General features: G+C 36.9%; 1 protein-coding gene across 2 annotated transcripts in view; it reads left to right on the top strand.

Moving 5' to 3' along the window:
• LOC127626834 (attractin-like protein 1) overlaps positions 1–14394 on the top strand; it is a 139414-nt gene that overhangs the window by 74393 nt on the left and 50627 nt on the right. For both annotated transcript variants that reach the window (XM_052102911.1, XM_052102910.1), the window contains exon 26: positions 8828–8906. In XM_052102911.1, the coding sequence (XP_051958871.1) occupies positions 8828–8906 (79 nt within the window). The remainder of the gene's footprint in view (positions 1–8827; positions 8907–14394) is intronic.

Genomic DNA, 14394 nt, shown 5'->3' with positions numbered 1-14394 from the left:
GTGTGTGTGTGTGTGTGTGTGTGTGTGTGTGTGTGTGTGTGTGTGTGTGTGTGTGTGTGTGTGTGTGTGAAACCAATACCTCAGATCTGTGATGTTCTTTTGTGTAGCACATCATTTGACTAAACTATCTCCAGCTGTTTCGGATTGTGCTGTGAGGATTTTGTATATAAGCACTTGTGGAGCGGAGGGGGGCGGGGCCTGGTCAGAATATCGCGCGCCCGGTCCCCAATCGGCCTGATGAGTAGCGATATTCGACCCGGCCCGCCCCCTCCGCTCCACACACTTTATTTGAGAAAAATTAATTTAATGTTATGTTGAAAATTGAAATAATAATTTTTTCATTACAATTAATTTGATAAGACCCCATTTAAGATATTACAATTAAAATAAACATTCAAATACGGAATTCAGAAAAGTAACCATCCATTAACCACAATATACATATACCTTTCGTGTGTTTTTGCTTAAATATTACACCTGTTGTTCACGTAGAATGTCCTGGAAAACTGTGCCTTGAAAAGACTGGGAACCGTTTATTATCTGCACACACAACGTGGAAGCACTGGACCGCACCAGTTACAGCAACATATGCACAAATATGACATGCTCCAAGGTGTTTTTGTAGAAACACTATTTTAGTCTCAGCTTTCAAATTATGTTACTTTTATCACGAAACTCAAACAATAAAGATTGTTTTGATGCTCTTTAATGCTGTGTGACAGATTGTGGTAGTTGCCCATTCAAATGCAGTGGGGCAAAGTGCTCTCTCTCTCACTCATGGAAACCGCACCTATGCACACTGCACACACACCAAGTGACAATCACATGCCCAGTCTATTCTCTGCATCGCCATGAATGTTCCTTTTTAATGTATAAAAATCATTCATTTATCGCAAGCCCTTGCAATATGCATATCGTGATATGTACATCTCAATGTTGTTATAGAATTGATTTATTTTTTATTTGTATATTATTTTCTATTTTCAGTTTTAGTTTAAGTATTTTGCTTGATTTCTTTTTTTATTATTATTATTATTTTTTTTTTATTTCTATTAAGTTGTTTATTTTTAATTCAGTTTTAGTTTTAGGGATTGACAAGGAATTGTCAAATGGGATAAACTGTCAATGGATGATTTAAAAATTATTATTTTTTAGGTTTGTATCTTTTGTTCTCATGTTGACCCAAATACAGTCCTCTTTCCTTCCTTGTTACTCTTTTTCTAGGAAATTTCCTTACCTTAGAAACAGGCATCAATGTATGGGAGGTAGGGAATCAGCAGGGATCTGGAGATACGATATTATATATATATATATATATAACTGGGAGGCGATACAATAATGTTGTGATATATTTGTGTTGTGTATTGCGGTTCAAACTTGAGTGATATTGGGATAGTTTTCTTCTTTCTTGTTTATCTTCATGCTTTGAGCAACAAGTGCTTAACTTCCTTCTTCTATTCATCGTAGAGCCATAGAAATAGCCTAACGTAGAGCATAAACATGTCAAGAAGATCGATAAATAAACATACCTTGGTTCCAGTGTGATTATTACACGAAAAGCCTTGTAGTCTTGATGTATGGAGAAATCTATATGGACAGCCCTAGAAATGAAACAAGTTATTGAGTTTGCATGTTGGCAATTAGAAATAGTGGTATGTTCATTGACCTATTAGTGCAGTATGTTACATCATCTTACAGAGATGTTCTGTGGTGGTCAGTCTCTTTTTTTTGATCAACTAAAATATTGATTGTTGGCATTTGAATAATGATATAGTTTGAGGTAAAATATCTTACTATGAAATATCAATCTTTTTCCTTCACCTCAAATGAGAGGTAGCTTTAGGCAGGATTTAGTGTTATCGCTCAAGTGTTTTCTACCAATCAGAATTTTCCTGATTTCACCCATATGATTTCTGCTTTATTCCCACTGAGTAAGATAGCTGGAATCAAAACTGGCTTAGGTAGTCTCTGTTCCATTAACAGTACAGCTTGACAGATGGTCGCTGACAGGATATATCTACCTCACATCTACCCCTTAATTATGGACTAAATCCCTGAAGTTTAACAAATTAACAGTTAAAAACGAAACAAATGTCATTGAAAAGCAACTGATACCTCAAATTCGAATGTATTGTTAAAATTCCTGTTATTACAATAAAAAGTCCCTCTCTGTAAAAGGACTCTGCATGGGGTGTTGACATGCAACTTCTCTGAAAATGTGCTGTCAATGGCAACCTGATATTAGTGGTTAACATGAGCAAAAGCCAACTGGATTTTCTCCGTGAATGGCTTTTAAACAGTCTCTTTGTTAATTGCAAAATAATCCATTGGGTTCAATTCTGGAATCCATTTGCTTTTATTTAATGCCTGGTAAATGCTATTCAGTCTTCTGGGCTCAAAAAACGTACTCCTCTTTTGTGGTACATAGCATTGTAGAGGTTTGCCATAGCCATCTCTTTTTTCCATTGTGTTCGATAGATTACTGCATTCAAATTAGATGGGGACGTGTTTTTCAATGCCACCAACTCTGAAGTCTGAAGAATGTCCTTCAAATGAATTCATGTCCTAGACATTTTCTCATTTACATAGAGTGAAGCTCAGTGGGCCAGCAACCTGTCACAAAGCAGGATTTGACTTGTAATTTGACAGTGTCATACTGTACGACTGTCTTCAAAATCATCTTTGTACTGCAGTGAAACTGCTGGAATGCCAGGAAGACTGAATGTTTGAAAATAAAAAAGTGTGATCAAATGGCAGAAAATGAAATCATCATAGCATGTCAGTGTCATTTTACCTTGAGTGGTCTTGATGATGTCAGTGGTCCTTTACGGTTGCAAAACAAACTTACCTGGCCTAAGGGTAATATTTGTCACCTTCATTTCTTTGCTTGTATCACTTTGTTCTTCTTATCTTAGCCATCCATTGCAATATCTTTATTCATTCTTCACTATTTTAAGTCTAATTTTAAAATTAAACTTAAGAAACATTAATAATAATAAAAATGTCTAATCTGTGTAAATATAGCTGAAAGCTTTCCTGCATGTCCTTCTCTGTGTGTGTAAAATGGCTTTTCTTGCCCTGAGGCTTAGATGAGGTTACCTTAAGTGATTGAGGAAATTGGTTCAATATAAGGCAGCTTATCTACCTAATTGTTGCTAATTGGCTGAATAACATTTTCTCTTTTTAAGCATAAACTTGTTTTGCCTTTTTTCTGCTACTGCAAGTGGGGAAAAAGTCCTTTACAAGTCCTGTGTATCAGTGGGATGGTTTGTTGGTTTGATCAGCAGAAATGATTGTTTAAAATAAGGACACGGCTGTTTGTTATGGGGCAACATGGTTTTCTTCTCACCTTTTTATCATGGGTTAGCAGTTTGCTGCTAATTCTTTCTCCCCCAGCTTTGAGTGGTCCCTGGGCACCTTCTTCATTTACCCCCCATTTACTCAACTCGCTACATGCACTTCAACCCAAGCAGCGATATCCTTCAATTGCTTTATTTTTCTAATTAAATTGGATTCCAGGTGGAACTGCAGAGAGGATTAAATCCTGTTTACTGCCTGCAATGCACAGGATGAAAGGTACAGATCTGAAGGGGGATTTCTCCTGCATTGCTACTTATCAAGCCATTCAAGTTTTCTCTTGTCCCTATTCGTCTTCAATTTGCCATTATCTTCAAACAAACCCAAGATGGTGGGCATTTTGAGAGCATTAAAGGGATTTCATTATTCTTTCTTCCACATTTTAGTCTGTGTTTACTGTGAATTATTTTTCCATGGAGATGTTTACGAATGCTCATATCTCTCGGGGAATACAGTCAGCAAAAGCAATTTTCCTAGATTTCATGACTTCATTTTCTTCAGGGTTTTCTTTTGAAGCAGATCACCAGACCTAGCACTTGACTGAGATGATCAGATTTCTCGCTTTGAGGAGTCTTCACTTTTAAGGACTTCTCTATATTTGGGAAATTTCACATTTATCTGTGCACAATTGTCCATTTTCTTTTATCCTTAAAAGTGGGAAAAATGTGTACAAATTCATTATAAATGCACCATAAAATGTTTAACCGGGTGTGACAAAACAATGAGTTTAGTATGGTTCATGCTGAACTTCAATACTACAACAAGCATTTTCATTTTAGTGAAATCAGTCCTGCTGTCACATTCTAGAGATCTGTTAGTGTAAGCACATTTGTTGGATCATTAAGCAACAAAAACATAAAAAAACATATATGATCTATTAGAAAAGCCAAACTACAGGTCCTTCTCAAAAGATTAGCATATTGTGATAAAGGTCATTATTTTCCATAATGTAATGATAAAAATTAAACTTTCATATATTTTAGATTCATTGCACACCAACTGAAATATTTCAGGTCTTTTATTGTTTTAATACTGATGATTTTGGCATACAGCTCATGAAAACCCAAAATTCCTATCTCAAAAAATTAGCATATTTCATCCGACCAATAAAAGAAGTGATTTTAATACCAAAAAAAGAGTCAACCTTCAAATAATTATGTTCAGTTATGCACTCAATACTTGATCGGGAATCCTTTTGCAGAAATGACTGCTTCAATGCGGCGTGGCATGGAGGCAATCAGCCTGTGGCACTGCTGAGGTGTTATGGAGGACTAGGATGCTTCGATAGCGGCCTTAAGCTCATCCAGAGTGTTGGGTCTTGCGTCTCTCAACTTTCTCTTCACAATATCCCACAGATTCTCTATGGGGTTCAGGTCAGGAGAGTTGGCAGGCCAATTGAGCACAGTAATACCATGGTCAGTAAACCATTTACCAGTGGTTTTGGCACTGTGAGCAGGTGCCAGGTCGTGCTGAAAAATGAAATCTTCATCTCCATAAAGCTTTTCAGCAGATTGAAGCATGAAGTGCTCCAAAATCTCCTGATAGCTAACTGCATTGACCCTGCCCTTGATAAAACACAGTGGACCAACACCAGCAACTGACATGGCACCCCAGACCATCACTGACTGTGGGTACTTGACACTGGACTTCAGGCATTTTGGCATTTCCTTCTCCCCAGTCTTCCTCCAGACTCTGGCACCTTGATTTCGAATGACATGCAAAATTTGCTTTCATCCGAAAAAAGTACTTTGGACCACTGAGCAACAGTCCAGTGCTGCTTCTCTGTAGCCCAGGTCAGGCGCTTCTGCCGCTGTTTCTGGTTCAAAAGTGGCTTGAGCTGGGGAATGCGGGGATGTTTCTACTCCAGACTCAGTCCACTGCTTCCGCAGGTCCCCCAAGGTCTGGAATCGGTCCTTCTCCACAATCTTCCTCAGGGTCCGGTCACCTCTTCTCGTTGTGCAGCGTTTTTTGCCACACTTTTGCCTTCCCACAGACTTCCCACTGAGGTGCCTTGATACAGCACTCTGGGAACAGCCTATTTATTCAGAAATTTCTTTCTGTGTCTCTCCCTCTTGCTTGAGGGTGTCAATGATGGCCTTCTGGACAGCAGTCAGGTCGGCAGTCTTACCCATGATTGCGGTTTTGAGTAATGAAACAGGCTGGGAGTTTTTAAAAGCCTCAGGAATCTTTTGCAGGTGTTTAGAGTTAATTAGTTGATTCAGATGATTAGGATAATAGCTTGTTTAGAGACCCTTTTCATGATATGCTAATTTTTTGAGATAGGAATTTTGGGTTTTCATGAGCTGTATGCCAAAATCATCAGTATTAAAACAATAAAAGACCTGAAATATTTCAGTTGGTGTGCAATGAATCTAAAATATATGAAAGTTTAATTTTTATCATTACATTATGGAAAATAATGACCTTTATCACAATATGCTAATTTTTTGAGAAGGACCTGTAGATTCATACAGTAGAAGCCATTCAAAGAGAAACAACTATAGATTTAGATCTTCAATTAATAAATCCCACAACGCTAACACATTTTAATGTCTTATGTTTGCCCTTTGCTTACAAACCCAAATTAACTATTGTTACATGCCCTTTTTAGACAATTTCATTGTCGATTAATCTTGATATCTTAGTGGTAGTGTTTGTATTCCCAATGGTGGCATGGTTGCCTCACATAAACATCAGTATAAACTAGTGCTGCCAGTCAATTAAACTTTTGAATCACGATTAATCACATATTTTTTGTAGTTGTGACAAATCACTGAAATTTGACTATATATACTTGCCAGAATTAATATATATATATTTTAAATTCAGGAAATAAAACAAAACACTAAGTAGCAATATAATTCTTTATTAACATTTTCCAAACAAAGCCTTCAACAATACAAGTAGAAATGCACTAAAATATCACCAATTCAAGTAACTTTAAATGTTTCCCAAAGTGGGAGTTTGACTACTTGAAAGAATACTCTCCCAAAATAGGTTGCATATTCATTGCAATGGGTATTAAATAAATTAAACTCAAATCCTCCACAGTATTAATCTGCCGGTAGACCGTGATTATACACTGTGCTACAGCAATCGTGAAGCTGCATTCATGAGTCGTGTTAAGAGTCAACACCAGCGTGGAGCACCGCTATGAACTCGCCATGAAAAGCACTTTCAAACAAAGACGTCTCATTCTGAGTTTTGATGATATTTAAGATTTGGTGTGCTTCTGTGGTAATTAAAATACACCTTACGTAGCCTGAAAAATATTTGTTTTCTATCACAAGTCATCTGGGTTGTTTTGTACATTTAAATAGCTCTAAGAGCTCCTTTCTCCATGTTATCACTGACAGGGAGGCGCTGTCAGAGATTATTTTATTTACACAGATAACAACCTCTGTAGCAGGAGAGAGAGAGTGTAAAAGTCAATTAGCGTTTTACGAACACCCATAGAATCTTATAGGACTGCCTCGTTATGCTGTTTTATGCTAAGGTTGTAGGCTATCCTTGGTAGAGGGTCTCTGGGGACTGTCTCTTTGTGATGTGTGCGTCAGTGTAATACTTCGGGCAGACACATTACAAAGGTTCCGCCTTTAACCCATTTACCGTTACAGCATAAACACTGGTGTGAATCGCAGTTAACAAAAATTAACACGCTAAACCTTTTTAATTAATCACATGCAACAGCTCAGTATAAACACATGGACAATTTGCCTCAAATAAACACATCTGTCACTGCTACAGTCAGAAGTTTACATACACCTTAGACAAATACATTTAAACTAAGTTTTTCACAATTGGTGATATTTAATCTTTGAAAACATTCCCTGTCTTAGGTCAGTTAGAATCACTACTTTATTTTAAGAATGTGAAATTTCAGAATAATTGTAGAGAGAATTATTTATTTCAGCTTTTATTTCTTTCATCACAGTGGGTCAGAAGTTTACATACACTTTGTTAGGATTAGATAGCATTTCCTTTAAATTGTTTAACTTGGGTCAAATGTTTTGGGTAGCCTTCCACAAGTTGCTGGAATTTTGGCCCGTTTCTCCAGACAGAACTGGTGTAACTGAGTCAGGTTTGTAGGCCTCCTTGCTCACACACGCTTTTTCAGTACTGCCCAAAAATCAGATTGAGACCAGGGCTTTGTGATGGCCACTCCAATATCTTGACTTGTTTGTCTTTAAGCCATTTTGCCAAATCTTCTGAGGTTTGCTTGGGGTCATTGTCCATTTGGAAGACCCATTTGTGACCAAGCTTTAACTTCCTAGCTGATGTCTTGAGATGTCGTTTCAACATCATTTTCCTTCCTCATGATGATCTATTTTGTGAAGTGCTCCAGTCCCTTCTGCAGCAAAGCACCCCCACAACATGATGCTGCCACCTCCATGCTTCACAGTGGCAGCATCATGTAAATAAATGTAAAGTTTTGTTTCATCAGACCGGAGGAAGTTTCTCCAAAAATTAAGATCTTTGTCCCCATGTGCCCATGCAAACTGTAGTCTGACTTTTTATGGTGGTTTTGGAGCAGTGGCTTCTTCCGAGCTGACCAGCCCTTTCAGGTTATGTCGATATAGGGCTCGGTTTACTGTGGATATTGATACTCATGTTTCCTCCAGTATCATCACAAGGTCTTTTACTGTTGTTCAGGGATTGATTTGCACTTTTCGTACCAAAATACGTTAATCTCTAGGAGACAGAATGCATGTCCTTCCTGAGTGGTATGATGGCTGTGTAGTCCCATGGTGTTCATACTTGCATACTATCGTTTGTACAGATGAACGTGTTACCTTCAGGTGTTTGGAAATTGCTCCCAAGGATGAACCAGACTTGTGGAGGTCCACAATTTTTTTCTGAGGTCTTGGCTGATTTCTTTTGATTTTCTTTTTGATTTTCAGAATCACTGAGTTTGAAGGTAGGCCTTAAAATACATCCACAGGTACACCTCCAATTGACTTCAATTAGCCTAGTAGAAGCTAATTGTCTAAAGGCATGACATATTTTCTGAAAAAAAGCTGCTTCAAGGCACATTTAACTTGTGTATGGCAGTATGTAAACTTCTGACCCACTGGAATTGGGATATTCAATTAAAAGTGAAACATTCTGTCTGTAATCAATTGTTGGAAAAATTACACGTCATGCACAAAGTAGATGTCTTAAATGCCAAAACTATAGTTTGCTAATAATCTGTGGAGTGGTTAAAAAATGTGTTTAATGACTTCAGCGTAAGTGTACCTAAACTTCTGACTTCAACTATATAGTACAAGGTTTCCTTTTTTAACACCTACATTTAAAGAGATGTGAGAAAGGAGAAAATTGTTGAATTGGCATAAGACTTTTTTTGTATGTCTTGTAAAAGAGTTTTGTTCTTGGTAAATGTAAGTTGTGTGTTAGTGATTAGTAGTGTACATCTGAAATATTTACATCATGGTTAATCTTTCAATCCCTTTCTTTCTCCATTCCACAGCTGTTTTCTGTCTCTGTTGCTGGTAGCTGCAGTGGTGTGGAAGATCAAACAGACCTGCTGGGCCTCCAGACGACGAGAGGCAAGTACAAAACAATAGAACACATGGCACTTCTTTCAAGTTTGTAAATGCTTATAAATGTAAAGGATCTTCACTAGATCAAAATAAACCTTGACCAGGTGATCAGAACCCCATTGCGAAGCTGTATATTATCCCACTTATTACAAAATAAATACTTGCCAAATAACTAAATAAATGGACATGAGATGGTGATTTGATTTCTAATAAAATAATTTTGAGAAGTTATTTCATTATTTGATAAGAAAGCGGACATAAAGTGATACAAGAGACATGAAACTAGCACAGCTAAGTAGGGATTTGTTTTTGACCATATAATGCTATGACCAATCAGAATCAAGTATTCAGTGCTGTGCAATAAATGATGGTAAATGAGATATGAAATAAATAATACATTTATTTCACACAGTATTTATTCAACATTTATTTTACACAATGTTTGCTCAAAATAGACTCAACATTTAAAAAACAAAGGTAAATGTGCAGTTCAGACTTTTCTTAAACAGCTTAATGAACACTGTTATCAGCCCATTATTTTTGGGCACACTATGCAATTCTTTCTCCCTCCTTTTTTTGTGCTTTTTCCTTCCCATAACATTTGATTAGGTGGTGCTGAGACGTACACATAAATCCTTTTCACCCACAGTAATAAGAATTTTGCTCTGCAGAACTCAATGCTTACAAACATGCCCATCTTCCTAATTAGGGGCCTTTATGAGCCAGTTTGCTTTGACTAGAGTTATGTAATGCAGCGTAGAACAGACTGAGCAATAAAAGCAGCAGATGTTTTTACACCAGGATAGAGCTGCCATTCTTCCACTGTTTCGCCTGCCTTTTTTCATTCGATTGTGGTAGATTTAGTGTTTGAAGTTTCACGCCACTTCAGAGGCTGCTTCTGTGGCTTAACTTTTGGATAATTTGTGTATTTGCTACAGAATCGCCCCCAAAGGTCTTTACAAGATTGTATACCTTACTCCAATGTAATGATCTCCAATTCGCTAATAATTGTTGGCTAGTTTCTGTAATGCATTTATAAAAATTTTCTGGATGGAATTGATGTTGATAATCACTGAGGTTGATCTATTTTTATATTGTTTTTATTAGTTATTATATTTTTATATCTAATTGATATATAGAAAAAACAAGAATAATGACTGTTGTGATCCAAAGCTATATTCATCTAAAGAATTAAATCCAATAAGGCGTAATGTGGGCAGATGGGCCCCACCATTAGCATTTGACTCACTGCAGAGCGCTACTCCACAGGTACAGATTATCTATTTGTTTCTGCCCTCATGTACCCTAAAAAAAAACTTTTATCTTTTAATTTTAAATTATTGAAAATTGAGGTGACACTTGGAAAAACAATTGCTTCTTAAGATTTATTTTCTCCTTTCTTGATCAAGTTCTCAAGTCTTGATCAAAAAAAGAACCTGGATCAAGTGCACATCGTTTTAGCGGCAATCATTCGGCAAGGTCACGTGTTTTATTTTTGCCTTGAGAATTCGAGGTGTAGACAGAAATTGAACTAAAATAATGTTGTTGTTTTTTTTATTGCATTCAAAGGCATGTTCCTAGGGGTTATTTATTTTAATTTTGAAGTGCAACTTTCTATTTCTACAATCATAACTGAAGAAGCAGTCTGGCTCTGCAGACTTTTACTTTGTATGTTTTTTTTTGTTTTCAATCAATCAACATTTATTTATATAGCATGTTTAAACAACATAAGTTGTTCCAAAATGCTGTAATATAGAGAAAATGAAACCCAATTATAAAAAGGAAGAATAAAAACAATGAAACAGTATATACATAGAAGTCACAATCAATAAACATCCAACATTTTCAAAAGCTAAAGAATGAAAATATGATTTAAGGGAAGATTTAAAAATAGCTAATGATGAAGCAGACCTCACGTGAAAGGGGAGACTATTCCAAAGTTTGGGTCCAGCCACAGAAAAGGCCCGATCACACTTGGAGTTACATCGACAATGGGGAACAGACAAAAATAATTGATTGGAAGATCTGAGAACTCTGGTTGGAGAGTAAGGATGGAGAAGGTCATTAATTTATTTTGGTGTAAGACCAAAACTATTCTTTATACACAAAAAGAAGGCTTAAAGTCAACCCCGAACTTAACAGGAAGCCAGTGAAGAGATGCCAATATTGGGTAAATATGAACCCTCTTTTTTGACCCTTTTAAAAACCTGGCTGCCACATTTTGAACAATTTGTAAGCAAGATAAAGCAGATTGAGAAAGGCCAAATGTACATCGAATTACAATAGTCTAGCCGCAATGTTATAAGACCATGGATCAAAATGTTCAGATATTTACTAGAAAGGAAATGTTTTAGTTTTGTAATAGATCTGAGATGAAAGAAGCATCCCTTAATAACAGCACTAATCTGTTTATCAAAAAGAAGTGAAGAGTCAAAAATGATTCCAATATTTTTAACTTGCTTTTGCACATGGGAAGAAAGTTGACCTAACTGGGCTTCCAGGACAGGAGAGGAAGACATGGGACAGCCTAAAAGCAACACTTCATTTTAAATGCATTTAACTGCAAAAAATTACTTCAGCACTTCAGCAGATTCTCAAATTGGCAGTTAGTGTCTGGTCTAACTGGAAGGTAAAACTGTGAGTCATCAGCAAAGCAGTATTATATTTCCGAAAAATGTAACCCTGAGGAAGCATATAAAGGGAAAACAAAAATGGACTTAAAATGGATCCTTGAGGGACACCACAGGATAAGGGAGCTGATGAAGAGTACCTACATTTACAGTAAAGATCCTATCGTTCAGATAAGAAGCAAACCACTGCAAGGCCAGACCTCGGATGCCAACCATACACTCAAGGTGTTTGAGAAGGATGTTGTGATCAATTGTGTCAAACGCAGCACTGAGAGCCAACAAAACTTAGACAGCACATGAGCCTGAGTCCAGAGCAAGCAAGATATAATTTGCGACCTTCAACAAAGCAGACTCCGTACAGCGTAAGGATCTGAAACCAGACTGAAACGTGTCTAAAATGTTAAAAGGGTTTTAGAAGGGTAAGAGTGAAGCTGTGTATGAACGACTCTCTCCCAAAGCTTGGAAATAAAGGGCAGTTTCTAACTGACTTATTGAAAGAGCTGAAAGCAGAGGACATATTTATAACTTCCATTATGCAAATACTTTCCACTACACTGATTTTGGCTGAGAGATCAAATAAGGGAATATCTAAAAAGCGACAGTTCTAAACACAAATCATAGTGCTTGCCTTTGATTTCCTTCAGTGCACTGTTTCTTGGAAAATTCTAGAGAACGTCTCATTGTCGTCTGCTCTGATATATGCACTGTTGCGTTTGCTTTATTTCGGGTTTAGCTTCAGCTCTAAATCTGTTGTTTTCAAGAGCAAAGCTAGCAAATGTGGTTAAAAGCATTCAATTAATACTTTTCTGTCTTGCAGATGTGATAAATTTTATGAATTTGTTGGCATGCTATGTAAATCATTTGATTAAAATGTTTAATCGATTGAGAGCCCTAATTTATAAAGCTGCTAATCGTGCTCTGGTGAGAAAATAATCTGCGAACCATGGAAACACTTCTGCTAAAATAATCCTTTTTGTGCTTTGCCTTTATCAACAAAGGCAAAGCACAGAAAGGATTCTTAAAATGCTTTAATTTGTTGTTTCACTAGTATTAAAGGGAACCTATTATGCAAAATTCACATAAATGTTTGAAAATAAATGTGTGTTGGCAGTGTGTGTACACAACCACCTTGTAATTCTAAAAATCCACCCAGTCCTTTTTTCTTAATCCCCATTAATCATAAGCCCTGTCTCAGAACAAGCTGTTCACAGATTCTGTACAAAGCGACATCACCTTGTACAGGCCCAGCCCACGACTGTTGACGGACACTGCCGACGGACATGTTTGTTTGTGTGTGTTGTTTTGTTATAGTGCATAGCAAACATTGTATCCATATTTGTGTGTGTGTGTGTGTTGCTCATCAATCATTGAAAAACTGCTAAAGAAACTATAACAAATAAATTAATTTATCAAATAACCATTTGGAAACTTCTTGGTTCATTCTCAAAGATGTTACTTCTGATGGAGTCTCTCCCTCATCAGTGTCTGACTCCTGTTCAAACATATAGGGCTGAACATAACCTATTTTTGCTGTCAGTCATATTGCTTATGATGTCTAGTTATCCGAAGCAGACATTCCGCCCTATTCTGGATACGGGGCGGGGAGCACCAGTTAATTTGCATTTAAAGAAGACACACACACACAAACAGCTCGTTTTTATTCTCACCCAAAAATTTGCATTTTCAGTAGAGATGCACCGAAATTTCGGCCGCTGAAAATGGCACTTTCGGCGTTTTCGGCCGAAAATATATACCTCCTCGCCCCGCCCCTCAGTGCTCAGATTTCAATCTGGACCGATCTAGCCCTTATCACAGCGCTACCAAACAAAGGCCGATCATGTCAGCGGTGTGGAAATTCTTCAAAGTTTCTGATAAGGACATCAAATTTGCGATCTGCAGTGTTTATTCAGCAGAACTTTCAAGATATATATATACAGAATACAGCAAGAGATTCTACAGGAAAATGTCACAACTAGCGCAGCTACAACACAACTTGAGACGTGTAGCTGAACTACGCCAGAAGCGACAATCCCCTTGACTACGGTTGCATAAACAAAGACGGCTTTCCATTGTTTGCTCGGATTGCGCACAGGTATTTATCTGCCCAAGCACCAGCACAGAGAGTGAGAAACTGTTCAGTGCAGCATCTCATGTTCTTGATGAGCTTTCTGACAGGAGAGACTGTCAGAACGTTTAGCAACTTTTGTTCTTGAAGAGAAACCTGTCACTTGTACTTAAATAGAAAGCGGTCCAATATGATGTGAATAGCAATTACATTACACTTGTTCTTCACTTGAGGATACATCTGTCGTTTACAGTTGAGGTTGGATTTAAGAGTTTTCTTAAGAGTTACAGTATCTGGAAATTGTTGTCACTCCATATAGTAAATTTGTTATTTATATATATATATATATATATATATATATATATATATATATATATATATATATATATATATATATATATAAATATAAATTGTTGTTCTTTCCAATTGAAATAAATGTATAAAGTAACAAGTCCATGTTTGTCATTTGTAAGCAAGAAGGAAAATATGGTGACTTGGAAAACTTTGGTTTGCTAATTAAATTTGTAAAATAATTGTTGAGATGACTCTTACTGCAACATGTTGCCTTGCATTTTTGCAACAATTGATTTTTTTACAGTGCAGTCTTGGCATGCTTGAAGCTAGCGCCCTTCAAGCAGGGGGTGGTTCAGGCATTGGTTTTAAAGGACAGACTTGCCTTGTGACGCTTTGTCACATTTTTGCATGTTATATGCTGTAGTTATGCTGAAGTTTATGCCCCACACAGTAAAATTGCATTAATTGTAAATTGCTAACATTTATTTGAATGGAAAACAGTTCA

The sequence above is a fragment of the Xyrauchen texanus genome, chromosome 33, assembly GCF_025860055.1.
Source record: "Xyrauchen texanus isolate HMW12.3.18 chromosome 33, RBS_HiC_50CHRs, whole genome shotgun sequence".
In the NCBI taxonomy this organism is placed as follows: Eukaryota; Metazoa; Chordata; class Actinopteri; order Cypriniformes; family Catostomidae; genus Xyrauchen; species Xyrauchen texanus.
This window is presented reverse-complemented; position numbering and strand designations above follow the sequence as displayed.